We start from the raw sequence: 22213 nt of genomic DNA, 5'->3' as shown, positions 1-22213 counted from the left end.
GGTGGAAAAAGGCAGAAGATATGAGTGAAAAAAGGGCACAAAATATGAGAGGAAAAGTGTAAGGAACATGAAGAGAAAAGAATGATAAATGTGAAGAAAAAGGTGTGAGAACGATGAGGAGAAAAGTGAGAAACATAAGGAGAAATTTTGAGAAGGAAAACTGGGATAAGGAGAGAACCAAGAGGGGAGAAAAAGGTGGGAAATGTGAGAGGAAAAGTGTGAGGAACATGAGGTGAAAAGGCTGGGAATCATGAGTAAAAATGATCAGGAGAAGTGTCACAGTCTTGGTTGGGAAGGGGTGAAAATGTGAGAGAGAAAGCACAGGAAATGTGAATGGAGAAAAGGGCAGGAGAAAAGGCACTATTGACAAAAGAGCTGTAATAATTCCAAACCCATTCCCCATACATTTGTCCATTTATTGGACAAGCCCAGGGCTGCTCTGTGTGCACGTCTCTACCTCTGCCTTAATTCCCCTTTGGAAGCGGTGGAACTGGCCGGATCTGTGTCGCTAGAGGACACAAAGTGGAGCACGAGGGTTTGAATCACGAAACAGCCAGAGGTTTATTTCATGAGGCAAAAGCCCTTAAAGCCCTTATTTTGGGGTTTTTCAACCCTTTTTATAAGGTGTTCCAATACAGGTTAGGCTGACTGGTAGAAGAAACAACAGCTCCCTCATCCCATTGGTGGGACAAGAGAGAAACACTCTCAGAACATCTGTATGATTTTTTTGAGAAACTAAAACCTTGTTTTCACTACAGTCCTTGAGAGAGAAGAAAGTTCTCAAAAGACTTTCCCTTGGGAACAGATCAGCCCCTGAGAGCTTGAAACTGTCTCAGGTTCAGAAAATCATGTCCACAGATCTGCCCACCAGCAGCAGCTGCTCCAAGCTGGGAACGTGACTGGCGGTGCTGATTTCCAGAGGCTTCTGTCCCCCAGGTGAAGCCAAGGCAGGGCAGGGTTGAAAAGCGCTGCTGGTGCTGGTGCTGGTGCTGGTGCTGCTGCTGGTGCTGCTGCTGCTGCTGCTGCTGCTGCTGCTGGTGCTGCTCTGTGCCAGAGAGCCCCGGCTGGGCAGGGCACGGCGCCCACGCACTGCGGGCTCTTCCTCCTGCTGGGCACACCTGGGAACAAGTCATGATGACTTTTGGGAAAAACAAGAGCTTTGTGGGGGCTGCACTGCTCCTCACACACTCAGGCCACCTACGGCACAGAGCTTTGGCCCCCAAAAAGGTAAACCAGAGGGAAACAGCTGGAAAAGGTTTCATTTCAACCTTTCTTACCTGCTCAACAGAAATGGCCAAAATGAAAGTTACCAAGCAGGGTGTGATCCCCACATCCAGCTCAGAAACAGTTAGAAAGAAGGCAATACTGTATTTCTGCACTGGCTGTGTGGGAAATCCCTTCCCTAACTTGTGCACACCCAGCAATCTCACCTACTCGTTTGTATCCATGGAACTAAGACATACTCAATACTTTGCTGAAGCTCACAGGCTAAACATTCCCCTAAATTATTTGACATATTTAAATCTCATCTCAGAATTTATCAACATGAGAGTAGGGCTGTCCTGAGGGTCTCTGGTCTCATTGTCATAGGTTCAGGAGGAGACCCATGCACAAAAGAACCCAAGACTCAGATGGGGTTGCAAAGCAAATTTATTCTATTAGTTGCAGTAGCAAATACTGCATACCAACCCCAGCATTCCCAAAAACCCGCTGAGCGGGAGAAGGAGCTGAAGCATCGTCCTCAGCGGGAGGGCAGGTAGGCAGTGCCCTTTCAGGACATCCCCTGCATCAAAACAGTGTGCACCTCGTCCTTCTCACCTCTCCACCCCAGACGCAGGCCTTATATCTCCTGCTCAGGAGTGGCATTTTCCCAGTTCCAGCATCAGCTCCCACAGGGCCAGCATGAGATGAGGCCACAATGGCTCAGAATAGCGACTCCAAGCCAACAAGGCCTCCATTATGCATTGTTCCTCTTTCAAAAGTTAACTGCCCACCGACTGACCAATACATTGCTTCTCTTGCAAGGGTCAAGTTCCCACCCCTTAAACGATACAGTTTTCTTCATTGTCTTGTCAACCTGCTCAAACATGGATCAAATGTGGCAGGGCCTCAAACACGACTGCGGTCCCTGACACAATCTTTTGGAAACACCCGTTCCTCATCTTCTCCTCTGGATGTCAAGAGATTCCTAAAACCACTTTCTTCCTGTGAATGCATTCCAGCTACCTTCTTACCAGGACCACTCTCTTTATTCTCAAGGCTAAGATAGCCACTTGCAGACATGAATCACTGCAGTGGGGGAATACAGGGTTCAGCACTGTTTGTTAAAGCTAATGGAATTCACGAGCCCTATTTGTTACAGTTCAACACCTCTGCTTCCTTTTCTGGGAATTCAACACAAACTTAGTAAGTTCTGCAAGTTCTCTTGCTGCATAAAGCCACATTGTGTCTTTCATTCAGCAATTCATGAAGAAAACACAAATTGCCTACTGAGACCCTTCTGCTCCCTCCCAAATCACTACTCAAGAACAAGCCTCAGGCACATGCCCATAGTCCCTCTCTGCCAGCAGCTCCGAGCTGCATTGCACAGTGCTTGCTGTGCCCCAGAGAGCACCAAGCAGGCTGGCCTGATGCCCCTGAATATTTCTGCAAAACCCTCTGCATTTCACACCTTTGCTGTGGCTCAGTGCAGAGCTCCAGGATTGCAGGCGCTTGGTCCCAGAGCTGTGTGAGGCAGTGGCTCGTGCAGATGTGCCCTGACTTGCTGTCAGTGCCTCACGCTGGTCTCGGTTCCCCTGGCAGAAATGCCGTGCCTGAAGGACACTGCCCTGTGCTGGAGCCTGCGGAGCAGCCCGGCTCCCTCCCCCTGTGCCCAGAGTGCTGCACACACTGCTGACCATTGCCAGGAGTTCCAGGGCAGGCGGCACAAGAGCAGCAATGGTCAGGCAGGGCAGCAGCCCTGGGCTGCTCTTTGCCTTTCTCTCGTCCTGTGCAGACTCCAGACAGCCCATGGCACCAGTGTGTGCTGTGCCCAGCACGGCGCCGCTTCCCCTCAGGAGCAGCCAGCTGCCAGCTTGGCTCTGAGAGCGGAGGATTTGCCTGGGGCCAGCAAGAGGCAGCCAGGGCCAGGCTGCTGCCTCTTGCAGCTCCAAGGGCCTCCTTCCAGCCTGCCTCTGCCGAGGCTCAGGCTTCTCCGGGCTCTGCCAGGGCTCTGCTGGGGCTCCAGCCTGGCCAAGGCCGGGCCCGCTCTCACCTCACAGTCGCTGACAGCTTTGCACCACAGGAGACCTTGCACAGCACCCTCACTACTCTTTCTGCTTTCTCTCTTCAGCCAGACTCTCCTCCAGTCAAAGAGATTTCTCTTAGGGATACAAATCCAAGTGGCAGGAACCCAAATGTTCTCGAGTCACATCTGCACAGCCTGCATCTGCACAGGATGTTTGTGTTGCACCGCTCCTCCTTTGGTTTTTCCTGCAAATGCCATTGCTGTTTCTGCCTCAAATAGAAATGCCACAGCTGGGCAAAACTTGTCCAGTTGTCCATATTCCAAAGGCAGTGTGGTCTGGAGAGGATGAATGAAGAGGAGCCTTCCCCACTTTGAAACCGTAAAAAGAAGCCATCAATGTCACTTTCCACCTCTAAGAAAAAACTGACAATTCAGAAGGAAATGTTGAGCTTTCTCACAGGGTCAGAAGGAGAGAAATGTTCCAAAGGAGTTGAGATTTGAGAAATTTTATTTAAAATCCTACTCTACAATCCTACACTACAAACCTACACTACCATCCTGCACTACAATCCTACTCTATAATCCTACTCTACAATCCTACTCTATAATCCTACTCTACAGTCCTACTCTAAGTTGGTCATGGAGAAGACAGTTTCTAAATTAATTGTTGCATTCCTGCCTCCTCCTTCCACTTCTTCACTGCAACGATGAGAGGTGCCAGGCTGGACCCAGGCATGGCCGATGTTATAAATTGATGCTGCAGAAAGGAAATGAAAACAACAAGAAAGCATGATTTTTCCAATCTAAGAGCTTTAAAGGCAGGGGAATACTTTTTAAATGAAAAGGGGATTGAGTCAGAGTAGGTCAGGAGCATGGGGCAAGAGTGGCACAGGTAGGTGCTGGTAGGTGGCCCATCCCTGGAAATATCTGAGGTGTGAGTATCCTGATCTCTTGAAAGATGTCCCTGCTCATTGCAGGACACAGACTAGATGACCTTTCCATGTCCCTGTGTGTTAGTTTGAGATGAATTGACATTTAGGGAAAGAAGTAAGAAACCCCGCACGGAAGTGATTTCTTTGAGAGAAGCTGCTGGGAGCTTCCCCTGTGCCTGAGACAGGCCAATGGCTGGCTAGTTCTGAGAACTGACAACATTTTGCACCATTTAGAAATGAGATGCGCCTCTGTGATGATGCACATTTTGAAAACCACCAGCCCGGGCACAGGCCCTCTTTGCTTCCGGAGCCCGAAGGTAACGGAGTTCTGGTGAGGCCGGCCCTGCTCGCCCACGGCCTGTGCTCCTGGGGGAGGCCGGGCCAGAGCCCAGCGGCTCCCGGGCGGGGGATGGAGGCTGCGGGACCCCGGCCCCAGGCTGGGCCAGGCCACGGCTGCTGACATCTTGCCCACACTAAACCCTCTCCCCAGCGTGCAGCGACGGCTCCAGGCCGAGCCTCCCCTCCCAGCGGCTCCCGGGCAGAGAGAGGGGCTCAGCACAGCCTGAAATCCAACACCGTGACTGCCATGACCTGGGTGAGATTGAACCCTTTCACTGCACAGATGAGACCTTTCTTACTCTTGTGGGCCTGATAATAAAATTTGTTATTCCTTTGAAGTTTGAAGCCTGTTTTGCCCTTCTCCTAATCCATAGCTCCCAGCAAGAAATGAGTAAGTGCCCTGGTGATTTTAGCCAGCGCTAAAACCCAGCACTCCCTGCCAGCCCAGCCCAGTCTAGGATTGCTCCCCACTGTCAGCTGAACAGCACCAAGGTTGGAAGGGAGGAGGATGGGGGCTCATCTGATGCCTTGGATTTCAGTGGAGGAGGAGCCCATCCCTGGGACACTGTTTCACCTGCAGCCCTTTTGGCATTTTACCTGCAGCAGCTCCTTGGCAGACCAGCGCTGCGCCTCGCCTTTCTGCAGGCAGCAGCTCAGGAAGTCACGCAGCAAAGGCGAGAATTGCTCGGGCTGCCGCAGCTGTGGGCTCCCTTCTGTGGCTATGTGGAATTTAGCCTGGAGAAAAAGGAAACACAAGGCTCCACCTGCTTCTTTCCCATCTGGAACTGCTCTCCCAGAGCCCATTGTTCCAGCTCCACTCTGCAGTGGCAGTTTTTGCCCTGGCAGAGAGGCAGACATGACTTTCCTGTAGCATTTGGATGGTGGCTTTCCTGTATCATGAAAAAACCCAAGCCCCAAAGCCACAGCTTTGCCAGCATCCAGCAGATCTTGTCTTGGCAGCTGATTTCATTGCCTGATCTAGTTAGTGGCAACTACATCAGCAAATACGTGTTTCCTTCTCAGAGGATTCCCAGCAGCTTGGCAGCCTTTTTGGAAGAGGGATTTTGCTGTTCTAACTAACTACTATTTCCAAGGATTCTTACATGAAAAGAATCTCTGCAGTGCTTGTTGGTCCCTTAAGCACAGCTGCCATAAAACAAAACTCATCAGGCTTTTTGTCCTGTTCTTGAAAATGATGGTAATTGGAAGAAAAGAAAGGAAATGCAGCAGGTGTTCCTCAGGGAAGGAAACAAACCTTTGGAATCTCATTTCCAACACAGACACATTAAGATGCCTCCACAAATGTATTGGGTTGAAAATGCCTGTTTGGGCACACAGGAGCCACCTGCAGCTCTGTCTCTCAGCACTCTGAAAATTTCAGGTTCCCTTATGTGGCAAAAGGAAAATATTCATGGTGAAATCAGAAGTGTCATCCCTGTGGTAAGCCTGTGCTCGTTGGATTCTCAAGTCAATGCATTAACGCTGTGCCCATCCCAGAAAGTGCCAGGAAACAAACAGGAGGTTTTGGCAGGCTCTCCCCGTCACCAGGCTCCAGCTTGGTGATATGGAGAAAGTGGCTTGGGTTAGGAAAGAAGGTGGTCACTGAGTGTCTCAGCAGCACTGCACAAGAAGCAGAAGAGACTCTGGCTTTACAGCCTCATCTCCAGGTTTCAGGCAAGTTTCCCTGTGAGAAGAATGGGGCTGCACTTCTTCTCTCAAAAGCACTGTTTTAGAAACTTGGTTTGCTTTGAGTTTCTTTGCTTCATTTCTGGAAAGATAACAGCAGCTCTGAGATGCTTGTTTCCTATTCTTGGGGCCATCTACACAGCCAAAAGAGCTGGAACGACTTGTAAGGCAAAGCAAAATGCTGCCTGAGAATGGAGATGGTTTGGGCGAGGTAAGGCTTGAGTTCCCCCAGTGCTGCAACCAAAGCTCCAGCAGATGCTGATGTGCTGCAGGGCCATTTGTAGAAGGGGCCTTGGTGGAAGTACTTCCAGCAGATGGCCATGGGATTTTGTGCAGTGAGCAGAGAACACGGGACAGGTGAGAAAGACAGCGGGATCAGAGAGTATTTGCTCCTTACCGATCGAGCAGTGAAACTGTCATAAGGAGTTTTTTGTTCGGCCATTTCAATTGCCACAATTCCAAAAGACCACACGTCCACTTTGGGGCCATATGGTTGACGCTTCACCACTTCAGGTGCCATCCACCAAGGAGTCCCGGTCACCGAGCACCGCTGATTTTGCTCAGGGGTGAGCTGAGCAGAAAGGCCAAAATCAGCTGAGGAGAAAGCAAAATACTCTTTTAATTTTAATACTGTCAATTAGGAAACCAAGCCAGAGAATTCCCCGGTAGAAGTTTGAGAATGTGCAGTTGAATTTTCTGTACAATACTCCCTGCTCTGTTTCCTTGGGGCTTTAGCCAAGGCAATTGGCTACTTCAAACACCCCCCCATTTCTTACACTTCCTCCAGCAGTGCCTTTTGTTTTCCTGAAGGTTTAGATTGCAGCTCCCTCCCTCTGGAAGGAACACACACAGACACACACAGAGCAATAGCACTCTTGGCTGCTTGTGGTTCCTTGTCATAGCTGTGTGCACCCTGCAACTGTGCCTTCAGCCCACAGCAGGGGGGACCCCTGCACTGCCAGCAGCAGCATTTTTGGGGAGCTGGCAGTCACTGAAAGCAGCCCCACACCCCCCATTCCTGGAAGGCTGAAGCTGAGCAAGAATACACTGACCCAGCTTGACAGAGCCGTCGGTTCTGAGAAGGATGTTGTTGCTCTTGACATCTCGATGGATCACGTGGTTGGAGTGAAGAAAATCCAGTCCTTGCAGGCACTGAGAGAGAAAAGAGAACCAGGGGGGCAAAAAGTAGTGCTGTGAGTTCATCGCACAAGCAAGGAAACAGCTGTGGAAGGTTCCCTTTGCAGGGGAATGGGGAGGAATGGCAGAACACAGCGCCATTGAGAGCAAGAGCCTGCTGCTCCCACAGGAGCAGAGCAGCACCTTTCTCAGTGGAGAACTGCAAATGCCAATGCATGAGACAGAGATAGAATACAAGAGCAGGGGATAAGAGTACAGGAAGTGAGTCCAGTGAGTGTAGGGGCACTGGCAGACAGTTCCCTTGAGATGCTCTTGCTTGCCCATAGCCGAGCAGCAGCACAGAAACCAAGCTTGGCCCATGAAATCCCTCCCGTTCTGAGCCCCTGTTTCCCAGACAATGCAGCTCAAGGCCTTGGAAGCACAGATGGGATCCCTGACCTCCCGACTGACAGCTGCAATCTCTCCTTCAGACATTTGAATCTCGTCGATGAGATCTCTCAGAGTGCCTCCGTCCATGTACTCCATCACCAGCCAGAGTTCCTCATGCACAAGGTAGCTGAAAAAAGGAAACAAGGCCATGCAGGTGAACATGCACAGCTAGGTTGGTTTTTCGCTTGAGTCTTGTTTCTGGGTCCCTTGGAGACAAGGGCAGAAGTAAAGGCATAGACATTGCCTCTAGGCTGTGCAGTGTTTGCAGTCTGTGCTGTCTCAAGGAGAAAGGCAGCTTAGGAAGAGCCCAGATAAAAAACCTGTCACGCATGACATTTCTGGAAATAAGCACCTAGTCTTCCTGGCATGCACAGCAATGGAAAAGAGGGGCAACAATGCAAGGGCAATCCTCTCTTGGATGGTTCATCAGCATTTAAGAAACTTGAAAAACTCAAGCCCAAAGAACTGTGGAGGCAATGAACTTAGAAGGTATTGAATTCTTAAGATAGGGCTGATGCAGGTTTTTGAACAATGTTCAGTCTGCATTTGCCAGGGTGGATTCATGCAGACAAAATGCAGTCTCTTCCCATCCATTGGAGATAAGTAGAGAAATAATCATTAACAACTCTATTTCCTGCCAGTGACCAAAGTGGGTTTTTAAGCTCTCATGCTTGTAGTATGTAAACAAACATTCAAGGGATAGGACCTTGACCACTCACCTGGCTAAGTAATTCACGATCCTGGGACTCCTATTACTCTCCATGATCCTGATTTCATTCATGGTTAATATCTTCCTACTCACTCCTTGCACATTTATTTTCTTTATGGCCACCTCAAATGACATTGAAAAGGAGTAATTTGAGAAAATTGGTAGCATGAGACTACAACACACATGGAGGAAGTGATTTTGGAATGGCACAGCCAAGCTGAGCCAAAGTGCCTTGTGATTAGACCTCATCACTGGAGTAATTAGGGAGTGACATTCCAACAGCCCATTTCTCTGCTCCCTTGGGGGCCAGTTACAGGACATGTGGCCACTGGCGATTTGCCTTGTCCACAAAGCCTGTTCCAAGTGCAATTTGCAGGCTGGCTCCAGTCTGTGCTTCTTGTGCCTTTTCAGCACAGCTCTACTCAAAGCTCCAGCCACAGCTGTCAGCAGTGGGGAAAGGCCTGGAGAGCAGCAGAGGCTGCAGGGGCTGTTGACATTTACCTCTCCTCCTGTTGCAATGTCAAGTGCTCTGGAAACCTCTCCAAAACCCCTAGAAACAAAACAGCAGCAAAGAAAGGAGAAGCCATTTAGATCTTGCACTGAAAGCCAGTCCAGACAGGAGAGCTCTGCTGTAAATGCCTAAAAGCTGCAGGTTGCAGGAGGGGTCTGCCAGAAGGCAGATGATGCATTTTCCCCTCAAGTGCCTGGGCACTGGGCCTGTTCCTGAAGCCTTGGGCTTTACTGCCTCAGCTCCAAAAGGCAGCTTATTCCTTCATCTCGGCTATCAGCTTCTAAACTGTGCAATTCTAATCCTGAGCATGGAGTATTTCCTTTAGCAAACTCTTGGAGAGAAATGTTCCTGAGAACTGTTATCTGACAGCTCTCATTGGGGGTAGGTTGTGCTTTCAGGCAAGCAAGATTCTTCTCCTTTCATTAGTGTGGCCAGATGATTTGGAGACATCCAAAAATGTGAAGGAAATGAATCCTGAGCTGTCCCACACTTGAGAGACAAGCAGATTTACCAGGTTCTGTTCCTTGCTGCAGGCAAGACCTTGGCAGCATGGAGATGTCTTTGACAATGCCTTCTGAGCACACTTGACAAATTCTGGCCAGTACTGAGAGATGGGGCAGACTAAGCCCGCTGTCTAAACATGTGGACAACTTGTCTGACTTCCCACTTGATGGATATTCCACCAGTGAAACACCTGGCCCGTGGCTGTGTAGAAGTGACTGTGGTTGGACTCACCCACTGCCAAGACTTTCCAGTTCGATGTATTTTGTTCTGGGATTTTCCTTGTTCACCATTCTCCCTGAGGGAAACAAAATGCAAGATGCTGACTCTCAGGCAGAGATCCCAACTTCCAGGAGATGCCAAAGGCAGCCCCGCTGTCTGGGGCTCTGAACCCTCTGTGGTCAGCTGGGCAGCAAGCACAGCAGCAACAAGACAGGCAGTTGTGCAGTACAAATGGGCAGCAGAGAGACTGATTTTGTCCAGTCCTTGGAAGGAAATGAAGCGCAGAGAGCACAGCAGGGCACAGCACAAGGCTGGCAAAGGCCAAGCATGAGCACTGACAAGCAATGGCAAGAAGACACAGCCAGCCTGAGCCCCTGACAAGCTGTGGCCCCCGTTCAGGACACAACAGCATTGCCTTGGAGATCAGACACAGCCAGGTGCAGATCAAGGCCCTTTTGTGTCCCAGCAGGTGAAGGTAGACACCAAATCAGCTGGGATCTTTCTCAGCCCCACCAGGTCTTTTCTGAGAGCACAGCACTGGCAGCTGTTATGGGCAAGAAGCAGATTAAATGGGTTGTGCTGCAGAATCACAAAGGGCTTGATGTGTTTTCCCAGAGACTGATCTGAGCAGGGCTTGGGCCAATAGGTAGGATTCTAAGAGTCTTGGGAATGGCTGGGAATCAGGGATGAAAAAGTGCCATGGATCTGAGGAATACACAGCACAGGGGCTGCAGGCTCGCTCCTGAGAAATGCCTGCAGTGCTGTTTTATCTGATCACACCACGTGGATGTGTCTCTTGGACACATCTTTATAAAAATAAAACTGGGATATTAATGACAGATTGTTATACAAATATCTGTTTTTTCATCGTGGGCCCAATGAAAACATCTCTTGCTCTGTTTCTGCTGTCACCTGATGTAGTTTCAAAGGAGTCCTCACTGACAAAAAATACAGCATTCTCATAAAAACCTTGTAGATGTAGTAGAGGCAATAAATACAGTCCTAAAAATGACACCAGTAAGACACCTGGGGCAGAACAGCTCTTTCAGGATGGAGAAAAAGCAAAAACCCCTAAATGCAAAACCAAACAAGGATAAAAACTGAAAACTAAAAACGAAACCACAACAAAAAGACAAAACCCCAAAACCAATCAATATCTCTGAAGTCTTTTGGTTCTGACAAGCAGTGGGAAGTCTGGAGTCTAAGGAGAATTTAGGAATCAAATATTCTTATCAGTTTGGCCACTAGCACACAGGACTTGCATAGATCATTTGCTGGGCCACAGCCTTCTGCTGATCCAAGAACAATTCCTGCTTCTGCCTTTAGTGGCAAGGGAATGCCAGGCAAAGCCGAGCCAGTCCAAGCTGCCCTCAGAGGCAGCAGGAACAGCCAGAGCGCTCTCTCGCTGCCTCAGAGCACAGCAGTTCCTGTGGGGAGTCCTAAATGTCTCTGGGACACCAAAGTGAGTAGGATCATTTGCTACAGCTCTGCTGGCACGTGCACACAATACACTGTCCCTCAGACAAGAAATACACCAGACGTACTCAGTTGCTCCACGAAGTCTCCCAGGCTCTCCTGGAGCTGAGCAGCAGATGTGTCACTGCTGGAAATGGACAAACTGCCCCGGCTCCACTGCTCAGCTTGGGCAACAAAGGCTCCTTTAGATGCTGCTGCTGCTGCTGCTGCTGCAGCAGATTGAATGGAAGAGCCTGTGTAGATCTGCGAGAAGAAAGGAGTTTGTGTCAGAAAGCTGGCTGGCAGAGATTACCCCGAGTTCCCTTTTCAAATGCAAGCCCTTAGGAAGTTGCTGTTAGCCACATGCAAAGCTCATCAACTGGATTTTTTGGATGCCCACTTCTGGAACCAAATGGTCAAAACCCAAGGTTGGTTTTAATCAAGTCGATGGCCAGTTTCATATTCCATTTTCCTGGATTTTCTGAAGGATGACTGCAACAATGACCATTCCACTTCCTCCCAAGGATCCCTTTCCCCCTCCAAGGGCTGCAGACACATTTGCAGCTCCTTGTTCTAATGTTGGAGCTCCTCCCCCTCAGTCCTCTTTTCCTGCACCATCTTCAGAAGGTGCTCAGCCTGCAGCACTTGTGCTTGGGACAGTACCTGTGCCTGCCGCCGACCTTGGGGCTCTTCATCAGCCGGCATTTGCTGGAAGCCTTCGCAGGCTGCCAGGTGAGATATCAACACGTCCACCTCAAGTCAAAGAGAACAAAGCAGTCAGAGACCACAGCTTGTCCCTGTGTGCCAAGGCTCATTGACTGTGAGCAAAGGGAAGGAGCAGGACAGCAGCAGATTCACCAAGGGATACAGACAGCTTGCAGCTTGTATTCCAAATCTGTCTGGGGGACTGTGTTCACTTGCAAAAAGCCCTGAAGAAACAAGGAGAGCAGGAGCAGGCCAGCAGGAATCCCTTGAGATGAGTGCTGGCAAAAGGGGCAAATGACTGGTGCCACTGTCCAGGGCAGCAGCTGAGATTGAGCACAGCAGGAAATGTCCTTCCAAGCAGCTGGGATAGACACTACAGCAGGATGGCACTGAGAGGCATCAGCCCAGCCCCCTGCTGCTCTGCAGAGGAAAGGCAAGAAGGGCAGAAAGCACCAGACTGCAGTGACTGCTGTGCCCATTGCTCTTTCACTCACTCGATTTTCTAGAGCCTCTTGCTGCTTAGCGAGGAGATGGAATTTCTCTTCGATGATTCTCCTTTCTTCCTCCAGCCTCTCCTCCCTTGCCCTGATCCTAGCCTCAGCTTCCTGCAGCTCTGCCAGAAGCTCCTCATCAGAGGCCTGTGAAGAACCAGAGAGAGGAATGTCCATGAGTGGAGTGTCTGCCACTCTTTCACTCACCTGGTTTTCTTGATTTCCTCTCTGCCAGGGGAGATTCATCTCCTCTTCGATGCTTCTGTCTTCCTCAGGCCTCCTCTTCACTGCCATGATGGCCCTCGGAGCTTCGGGCAGCTCTGCCTGGGGCTCTGCCTCGATGTTCTGTACACACAAATGGAGAGCAAGTGCCTGGGAGCTGCCATCAGGCTCAGCTTCTTCCTCCGTTTCAGCCTCAAAATCACACTCATTCAGTCACTTCTTTCTGCTTCCCTACCCACCTCTGCTTCCACTGTAACCTCCTGTCCCGCTGCTGATCTCTGCAGAGGCTCTTTGCTTTCAGGGCCTCTGGCACTCGTGGCCTGCTCAGTCCCAAGAGCTGCGTTTTATGCCCCTCTTCCTGCCCTTCACTCTGTCCCCTGCTGAGTCAGCCTTACCTGGCCATTCTCCAGTGGCTCTTCCACCTGCTGCCCCAGCTGCTCTTCCTGCTCTTGGGCTGGGAACAGCTCTCCGTCAGGCTGGCACGGCCGTCCTGATAAAACAATCTGCTCCTGCTCTTTCTCTGGAAGGACCTGCAGAGAAAGCAAGAGAAGATGGGCTTCAACTTCTCATCCAACATTTGTGGGCCAAGACTCAAAGGCTGATGGGCTCCCACGTTCCCAAAGCTCTGTGCTGCTGCTCTCCTGCCTTGTTCTCTGCCCGTGGGGAAGCACAGATTCCAAAGTGACCCTGGCAGTGCAATCAGGGCCCATCTGGCACTGAATCTCCAACAGACTCTTGGGCAGCTGACAGGAAATGTGGGGCATTTCTCAAGGGCCTCCTTCCCCTTCTGCTGTGTCCTGCTTGTCTCTCCCTAGTGACTGACAGCCAGCCCTGTCCCACAGCTCCATCCTGGCTCTGCAGGGGATTCCTGGGTGAGCTCAGCCCTTGGGAGAGACACTGCTGGAGTTCATGTTCTTTTCAGGCCTGCCCTGCCACTCCTGCCCCTCTGACATCTACACTCTTGTTAGAAATCCTGCTCATTCAGGAGACAAGGATGTGTGCAATTGGATCCTCTTCTGCAGGTCAGAGAGCCTCTATGGCCACCTCAGGATATGGAAGAGGACCAAGGTGTTTCTCCTCCCTCTTTTGTCAGCTGAGAATTCTGAGTGGCACTGACAGAGATCCTCAAAAGGCCCCAGCAACAAATTAATTGACACACCCCTAGGGATGCCAATGAAGGAAGCCATGGGTCATGTAATGCATGTATGACCAAAGTCACCAAAAACCACCTAAACCATGGAATTGTCCCACCTCAGTAGGACAGGCAGAAATTTATAGGTTAAACAGGGAGTGTCAGGACAGAAGAGGCAGGAGGAGGAAAACAGCTCTGAGGAGAAAAAACAACCATCTCTAAAGGGGTTCTTAGCAACACAAGACAGCACTCAAGGACTTGCAGCTTTGCCCCCACACTAGGCTCCAATGCAGTTTCCAAAGCTGCAGACTTCACCACAAAACGTATCAAGAGAAACTTGCCACTTGTGGATTTTGCCTCAGAAGAAGGGTTCAGAACTACACAGTTTGTTTCTTTGGCCACACAGGACAAGAATGGCCAGCCACAGCTTCATGGACAACACAATCATCTCCTTGCAGCTTATCAAAAGCCAAAAGACAGGTGGCCTAAAAGACTCTGCAGAAGTGAAGAATTACTCAACGAAACTGCAGAACAGTTCTCCAGGTCATGCAGAGGTTTCCAAAAAGGGACAGCAAACAAAGCAAGCCCTGTGAGCCCCAGCAATGCCGTGTGAGCCCTTGGCCATGGCTTGGTAGAAGCCAAGAGACAGAGCTTCCCTGAGCCAAGCAACCAGCTGCTCACCCGCAGGCAGCAGCGCTTTGGGGCCTCAGCACGACGGCTCAAAGCCCAATTTCCAGCTGCCACGGGATGGGGGAATGGCTGGGTGCTGGCAGGACTCCAGCACTCAGCATCCTCAGCCAGCAACAGCAAGTGCTGGCTGCTCAGAAACTTGCAGCTCTGCCTTGCACTAAAGACAGCAGCACCCAGCACTGGCACTTACTGTCTGGGCATGGTCAGGCTGGGCTGTGACCACAGCTGGAGGCTCGTGCTCCTTTTGCTCATTTTGCTCCTCTTTGGCCTCTTCTCCAGGAGCAGAGGGAGCCACAGCAGAGTCTGCTCTTGCTTCTGGGCTCTGTGGACAGATGGTGGAGTTAGGGACAGGCAGCTCCCTATCATTTAGAACCTTATTTCTATTCAGCTTGATTTCTACAACCAACTCTACCAAGCACAAATCATCAGCTTTGATAGCAATGGGATTCTAAGTCTCTCCAACTAAATTAAAATGGGTTAATTCAGCCAGGCTGCAAATAGCTCTGAATTAGAGAGTTCACCCTGGCTACTATCAGCAAGCAACGTTCTCTCTGCAAATCTGAGCTTTGAGTTCTTTTAAAGCTCTGCAATGGAAAATTAGGAAATAGCCAACAATGCCTTTGCTATTGCTGTTGTAAACATGGAAATGGATCTTCTTTCAGCCCACCCAGCTGGCCCTCTGCACTCTACTGCCACAGGCCAAGCTCACAGTTCCCTGCACAATTCTGAAACACCAGGAGCATCAAATGTTCCTTTCTGACTCACCTCAGGATCGGCACCTCTGAACACACGGCTCAGATGACCTGCAGTGGGCAAGGAAAATGAACCAAATTCTTTGAGAAAACTGGAGAGAACCGTGGCCTATTTAGAGCAGCATCTGAGAAGATCTCCCAGTCTGCATTTTCAAAGGTGTCCTGCTTGACTGGTGTGGTTTAAAGCAGCAACTAAAAAATCACTAGGAAACTTACTTATTTCTTGCTGTGAGATATGGATTAGAACAAGAGCAAAACAGGCTTAAAACTTAAATGGAATAAAGAAAGTTTATTTACAAAAACTACAAGAATAAGAAACCAGAATAAAACTTCCAGAACAACCCTTTTCTCCCCCACTACCCAACCATTTCCTTTTTTACATGACAACATAGAGACAAAAAACTTTGAAACTTTGGTGTTTAAAACAGTCCCAATTCCTGCTGGAGTCTTTTCATCAGTCTTTGTAGAGAAACAGAAGTATTCTTCTGCTATCTATGGAGTTTTTCACAAGAAAACTATTTTTCTTCATAGCTTTCTATTTCTCTGATGCCAGCTGTCAGGAAATCTGCCATCAGTTGTCTCCTCCCATTTCCCATCACTCTGAGGTGTGTTATGGGTCATGAGTCCAGGGATGTCATTTTTATGAATGAGTTATTCAAAGGCAAAAGTTCTCTTTATCTATTTTTGTGAGGCCTCCTGGAAACAAAAGTTTTCTTTTTGCTTCTTAAAAGCCCAAATCTTCAACTCTTACTTCTCCCGCTCTGTTCCAGCATCTCACAGTGTCACAACTACTTCATCATTTGCTCAAAATCCACACTTGGAAACACTCCATTCCTCCCAATATACTCTGTCATGAATTAAAGGAGTTTTTTTCAGAACACTACTGTCCATGCCCATAGCTTTAACAGAAAAATATTTCAGCTTATTAAAGCATCTCCTTCTTTCTCTTCCCCCTCTCAATTTAATTTTTTTCTTCACTCTCTTTGATGGGTTGATGGTTGATCACTCTCTCTCTCTCTCTCTCTCTCTCTGGAGAAAAAGGATTAATCTGCAAGTCTCATGCAGGTAGTAAAAGAGTTAAAATCTTGCTAAAGCTGCAGATGTTGATGGTGTCAGGTTTCAGTTCAGTGGCAGAAACTGCAAACCAAGTCAGGCTGGCCGGCTCCGTTTCTCCCCCCACCCCGCCCTCTGCAGCCTTGTCCGGCCTGGAGGGGGGGAGAAGGCCGAGACAGAGCCCTGTGACCTCGTCAGAAGCCAGAAACCAAAGAGAGCAAGAAATTCCTGGCCTCACATCTTCAGGTGGTGTTCACAGGTTGATCTCACTTCTCAATAGTTAAAACCGCTGCCAATTCTCACCCATGGCCAGGAATTAGTCAGGAGAAAAAACTCCCATCAGCCTCCAGCAGTTTCAACTTCCCGAGCTCTCAGAGCTATCTTAAAAGTAAAGTCACCCCAAGAGATTGAGCCAGCAAAGTGAGGAAATGAGAGGGAACAGAAGCCCTGCAAATGCTGCCCGCAGCCCCCTGGCTACAGACACCCCGTGTTTTGCTGAAGGTGTTGACAGGAGCTTTACCAAACCAGGGGCATCCTCATGGTCTTTGTGTTTCAATAGCAACCCGGTCACTAAGAAAGAGAAGGGAGACCTACAAAAGCCAGCTCAGGTTCCAGACAGGGAAAACCTCTACTTACGTGCCAGGTTGGTGAGGTAATTGCCGGCGTAGGCGATGCCATAAATGGTGCAAATGGCAGCAGCGAGCTGCTCCATCATTGTAGCACTGCTGTGCCAGTTTGCACACTCTGCTCCACCACAAAAACAAACAAGGCTCCTGTCAGTGTGCAGCTGCCCACTGACAAACGCCTCAAGCAGGAGGATGCTCCTGCACTGAGCAAGCCCAAGAGCTGCTCTGACCCTGAGGCCTTCCGTGCACCAAGGCAACCTTGGGATGTCACCACGACAAGGTGGCATCCATGCCCTGACATCACAAAGCCAATGCTCTGCGCTGCTCTGGGAATTGATGCAGAGCAACCCAACCTTCCCTACAGCAAACACAAAATTGCCTGGGAGCTTCTCCTCTGTCACAAAGTGTCACAAATCCTTTGGTGGGCTGTGGGAAATGGAAAGACAGAAACTTCCACAGATACTGAAGGGTTTGATTGACAGCCTTGGAAGGAGCTTGGGTTCATGCAATGCTAAAGGTTCACAGACGTTGAGTCGAGAATTCATAAGCTTATGTTCCTATAGCTGCAAGTAAGAATATGCCATAAATAAGTAAGAAACTGCATTGAGTGAGATGGTGGAGAGATTTCAACTGTAATTGTGTGATTTTATAGAGTAAGCTATGAATCTAAATATTATCATAAGAAGCACATGTGTGTACGTGAGCTAGCAGTGTATTGGGTGAAAAGCAGACACAGTGCTGCAGAACTTGGCAAAGGTGAAAGGTGATTAAGTAATAATAAACTCCATGTCATCTGTCCATTGGGCCAAAATGTCATATATTGCTGTGTAACAAAGGAACTCGTGACTACCTTTGAGCTATGGCCCACTTGTTACCCCTCCAAAATCTCATGCCTTCAGTCTGAGACCTTTTCTGATATATTTCAGCAATAAATGGACTTCACAGCAGCAGTGGTCCCACCGCTCAGTATTTACAGCCTGACAATGGGCCAAACCCTGTTGTTCAAGAGATCCAAGAGTAACTCCAAGACTGCCCTGTGGAGAGAGAAAACAAAGAGAACTTGTCCTAAGAGAACAAAGACTGCTCCTCAGTCAAGGCAGGATGGATGGAACAGAGTTTCTAAAATGTAACAAGTAGCAGAAGCAGAGTAGTTTGCAGAAGAAATTGTTATACAAGCGCTTGTCCTAGGGAAATAAACTGATGTTGCTAATAGGGAATTGATCATGGCTATTATTCGTTAGCAGCCATCTGAACATTTATACTATTGGCTACCCAGGCTCACACTATTCTAACCCAATAGGAAAAACAGCACAAAAGTGATGTACACTTGTAATAAATGTTTCCAGATATACCACCCCTGGGGACCGTGCATCGTTCATGCGCTGCAGTGCCCCAAGCACCCACATCCTGCCCCACAACTGAGCTCTGAGATGGGAATAAACCAAAGGAAATTGGTGTTTTTGGCCACTGATGCTTCTGTCTAAACCCAAGAATGCCTGTTCCTGTGCCAAAGGAACTGCACAGCCATCAGCCTGCTGCAGCACTGCTGGGGCATCTCAAAGAAGCATGTGGGCCAGTGCCTCACCCCTGGAGCCCCCTGGGCACATTTGTGAGCCACAGAGATGAGGCTGCAATGGTCATAAGGAAAGAGAAGAAGAAAGTCACAGAAGAATGGGGGAAGATGTAGGAGATGGTGGGAGGAGGAAGCCAGAGGGATCAAATGGGTAACTTTCATCCAAATTGGGAGCTACGAGGCAGGGACCCAAGAGATGTGGAATAGAGACCCCATCACCTGTGACTTCCTTTCTCAGCTGAAAAGAAAAAGAATAGAGAAATAGCTGGGTTTTAGCTGTGTGTCTAGATATGAAGCCATGTTACATTTTTGAATGGCTCCACACAAGTTCTTCAAGTTTTCTCCAAGCCTGCAGGTTCCCATGCCCCTGGACCACCAGTGGCCAGTTTTGTTGGTTTTGCACGGGTTAAATTTTGGTGAGGAGGGAAGAAGCCAGCCATGGGAATGCTATTTCTGCTAAAAGGAGTTGATAAAAGCTTTCTCCATGCCTGGCAAAACCAATCACTGGCTGGCTCTGAGAACAGGCCCATTGCTAAGGCAATTAGAAAAGCTGGAAACACTTTGATGACAACAGATTTAAGAGAGGAAAGAAACGTGGGAAGCTCTCTTTCTTTCTGCCCTCCGAGGGGTGGTGAGGGGGCACCAAACCCCTTCCCAGCAGGCCATCTGTGGTGGTTTGGCATTTTAGAGATAAAAGCAGAAAACACCCACAGAAGTGATTTCTCTGAGAGCGGCTGCTGGGAGTTTCTCTCTGCTTGAGATCAGGCCAATGGCCGGCCAGTTCTGAGAACAGACAGCATTTTGCAGCACTGAAAAGTGAGATCACCTTTGTGAACAGCACCTTTTAAAAGCTCCAGCTGGGGAAGTTGTCTCTTTTTGTTTGCAGCCTGGAAAGGTATTGGAGCTGTGGTGTGGCTGGCCCCGCTGCCTGTGGCCTGTGTGGCCTGGAGGGGCTGGGCTGGAGCCCAGTGGCTCTGGGCTGGGGGGATGGAGACTGCGGGACTTCCCCCGGCCCCAGGCCAGGCCGGGCTCTGCTGTGGCCCCTCCCGGGAAGCCCTCCCAGTCCCATTCCAGTGGGGTGGCTGAAGCCCTCCCCAGGGGGACCCCGGCCCTAAGCTGGGCCGGGCCACGGCTGCTGACATCTCGCCCATCCCCGCCATGGCCTGCACAGACGGCTCCAAGCTGGAAACTGTCCCCTGCCTTCCAGGGGCTGCTGAGCTGAAATCCCACACCAGGAATGCCTGCCACACCTTGGGCCACATTTAACCCTTTCACTACACAGATGAGACCTGCAGCCTTCATCCCCTCTCCAGAGAGCACAAAGTGGGAGCGATCGACACGTAAAATACAACATCAAACATCAAGGTCAGTACGAAGAAGAGTCAAGCCTCAGGTGGAAGGAGAATGAGGAGATGCTTTAATGAGCTGAAATAGTCTTTTGGTAGGGCCATGGAGATGGACAATAACGTTCTGAAAAATAACTCCTTTCATTAATGAAAGAGTATTGGGGAGAATGAAGGATTCAAAGTGTAAATCTGAGCAAAGGTATCCATTGATGAAGCCAAGCAGGTGGTGGAGTATCTGTGATCCCATGAGACGCATGAACAGAGAGAGAGAGAGATGAGAGCTGATGAAGATCCTTTGTCCCCAGGGAGAGAAGAAGAAAACTTCTGTTCCCAGAGATGATCACCAAGACAGATGAAGAGAATAGCTCTTGAATCCTTAAAATAATACCCCTTGAGTTCATGGCCCATGAAGACACCTCAGAGTGGTGTGGAAATGGTCGGAAGGCATGATGGCAGAGTTTTGCCCTGGGTGGCTGCTATTCATAGAAAGGAAAAAGCACAAGAAAAGTCTTTTCTTGTGGACAACTCTCCATGGAATAACAAGAGAAAACTCCTCTCCCTACAGATACTGATGAAAAGGCTATCATATAGTTGGTACTACATTAACATCCCAAGTTTTGTCCCTACACTGTCAGTTGAGAAAGGAAAAAGTTGGCTGGGGAGAGAAAAGGTTTCTGGAGGTTTTATTCTGGTTTCTTATTTCTTATAGTCCTGTTAATAAAGTTTCTTTATTCCTTCTAACTTTTAAGCCTGGTTTGCCCTTCTCCTAATCCATATCTCACAGTGAGAAATGAGTAAGTGCCCTGGAGATTTCAGCCAGCGCTAAACCCACCACATTATTTAGTGCTTTAGCCAAAAAACTCAAATTAGCGAATCTCAGCCACTGCACCAGGCTGAAGCTGAGGATCCCCAGCCAAGCTCAGAGGGAGGAGAACACAGCATCTGTGGGATCCTTTCCAGTCTGACTTGCTTTAGCTGGAGCCTGGGGGAGGAGAGAGCAGGAGAAGGGTTGGCTGAGTCCTCTCCCCTCTGCCTTGCCCTTCTCTGCTGGATCCTCAGTTCATCCCACACCCACCCCAAGACTCCAGCCCCATCCTACTGGGGCTGACAGGATTAAAGGAGATAAAGAGGAGATTAAAAAGATAGAGAGGAGAGAAAAAAAGAAGTTTAAATGCAGTTTAAATATGAAAGAAATACATATGTTAGTGACTGCTGAGAGTTGAAAGGGAGCTGAAGGGTTTGGGAAGGGCCAGGAGCCCGTGAAGGGCTCAGGAGCTGCTGCTGCCGGGAGGGAGGAAATGCACCAATGGCTCCCAGCAGAGTCTGTGCTTTGAGGCTCTTTCCCAAACAGCTGCAGGAGGGAAAGCAGCTGAGTTTGGAGGAAGAGTTTTCTGCTGAGGTTTCCTGTTTGGAGCTGTCACAAGCTTGAGCTGCTCAAGGGAAACGCGGCTCTGCTTCCAGCAGGGCCCAACTGCCCGGGAGCACAACTTGGTTCCCTGGCCCTGAGCCAACGGGCAGCAGCAGCTTCTGTTCCCTCCTGGCTCTTGTGTCATTTCCAGCAGCACAGGACACACCAAGAAAAGCTCCTCCAGAACATGCCATGAGAAACACAACCTGATTTCATTGCATGAAGGAGCTCTGACAGTCCCACGGGCTCAGGTTTGTTTGTCAGTGAACAGAGCAGGGAAAAGCACAGACACATTCCCTGCACAGGGAATTCACAGGAGGAAAGTGCAGCGCTGGAGGATGTGCTTGGATACAACGTTCCCACGGCAGTTTTGGGGATAAAATCGTCAGCAGAGAGAAAAGAAAAAGTCCTACCAAGGGTGGGCTGGGGAGGGCTGGTGCTTCCCGGGAGGCTCCCGAAGCTCAACAGTGTGGAAGAGTGGCTAGCTAACAAAGGTCGTGTTCCCATGCAGCAATTAGCTGAGAAAGAATGAAACAACAGTGGAGTGTAGTTGGTATGAGATGTTGCAAAGTCAGAAAGACCTTACTGATAACTGTGAACTGAGAACAGGACACTGTGATCAGAAGAATGTGGATTCGGCACAGATGAACGACCACAAGAATGTGGAACTAGGTGGAGTTGTCCTTAAACGAAATACCCAATAATGAGCTTGCTTTTGCACTATGTGTGAGCCTAATTATTGATGTTATATAGGGAGTTTGGAATTGCCAATAAAGGAGACTTGCTGATCATTCATATTGAGTGCTGCTTGTCTCCCGCCGAACTCATCAAATGGCGCCCGAACAAATGGGACCCTTGGGACCTTTGGGACCTTTGGGACATTAAAAAGCGAAGGCCACGGGAGTCGGCGACAGGGGACGGGTCCTCCGCAGCAAGGACGGCGAAAAGCAACGGTGCCGCGCCCCAGGCGACCTCAGAGGAGAGTCCTGGCCGTAACGTGCTGCCGAACCTTGTAGGGCTGCGACAGCGCTGACGGTAAGATGGAAAGGCAAGCAGCACATGATTTAT

At 49.4% G+C, this 22213-nt stretch overlaps 1 protein-coding gene across 1 annotated transcript; it reads right to left on the bottom strand.

Moving 5' to 3' along the window:
* Nucleotides 1–415: 415 nt before the first annotated feature.
* On the bottom strand, nt 416–9780 carry LOC147645736 (serine/threonine-protein kinase PAK 3-like). Its single transcript, XM_086874255.1, has 5 exons — nt 9705–9780; nt 8960–9008; nt 8469–8581; nt 7759–7876; nt 416–508 (listed from the first exon to the last, which is right to left on the bottom strand). Exons 1-5 carry the CDS (start codon nt 9761–9763, stop codon nt 416–418), a joined length of 432 nt encoding a protein of 143 aa, XP_086730381.1. The 5' UTR covers nt 9764–9780.
* Between the last annotated feature and the right edge of the window lie 12433 nt (nt 9781–22213).

The sequence above is a fragment of the Cyanistes caeruleus genome, unplaced genomic scaffold (genome assembly GCF_971803275.1).
Source record: "Cyanistes caeruleus unplaced genomic scaffold, bCyaCae1.hap1.1 HAP1_SCAFFOLD_177, whole genome shotgun sequence".
Lineage (NCBI taxonomy): Eukaryota > Metazoa > Chordata > Aves > Passeriformes > Paridae > Cyanistes > Cyanistes caeruleus.
Note: the sequence above shows the minus strand (reverse complement) of the source record. Positions and strands in the feature narration are given on the sequence as shown.

Coding starts and splice junctions, on each gene's coding strand:
- LOC147645736 (XM_086874255.1), bottom strand. CDS start 9,763: ATGGTGAACAAGGAAAATCCCAGAACAAAATACATCGAACTGGAAAGT. Junction 9,009..9,704: donor CTGGAAAGTCTTGGCAGTGG/GTGAGTCCAACC, acceptor TTTTGTTTCTAG/GGGTTTTGGAGAGGTTTCCA. Junction 7,877..8,468: donor ATCGTGAATTACTTAGCCAG/GTGAGTGGTCAA, acceptor TCCTTTTTTCAG/CTACCTTGTGCATGAGGAAC.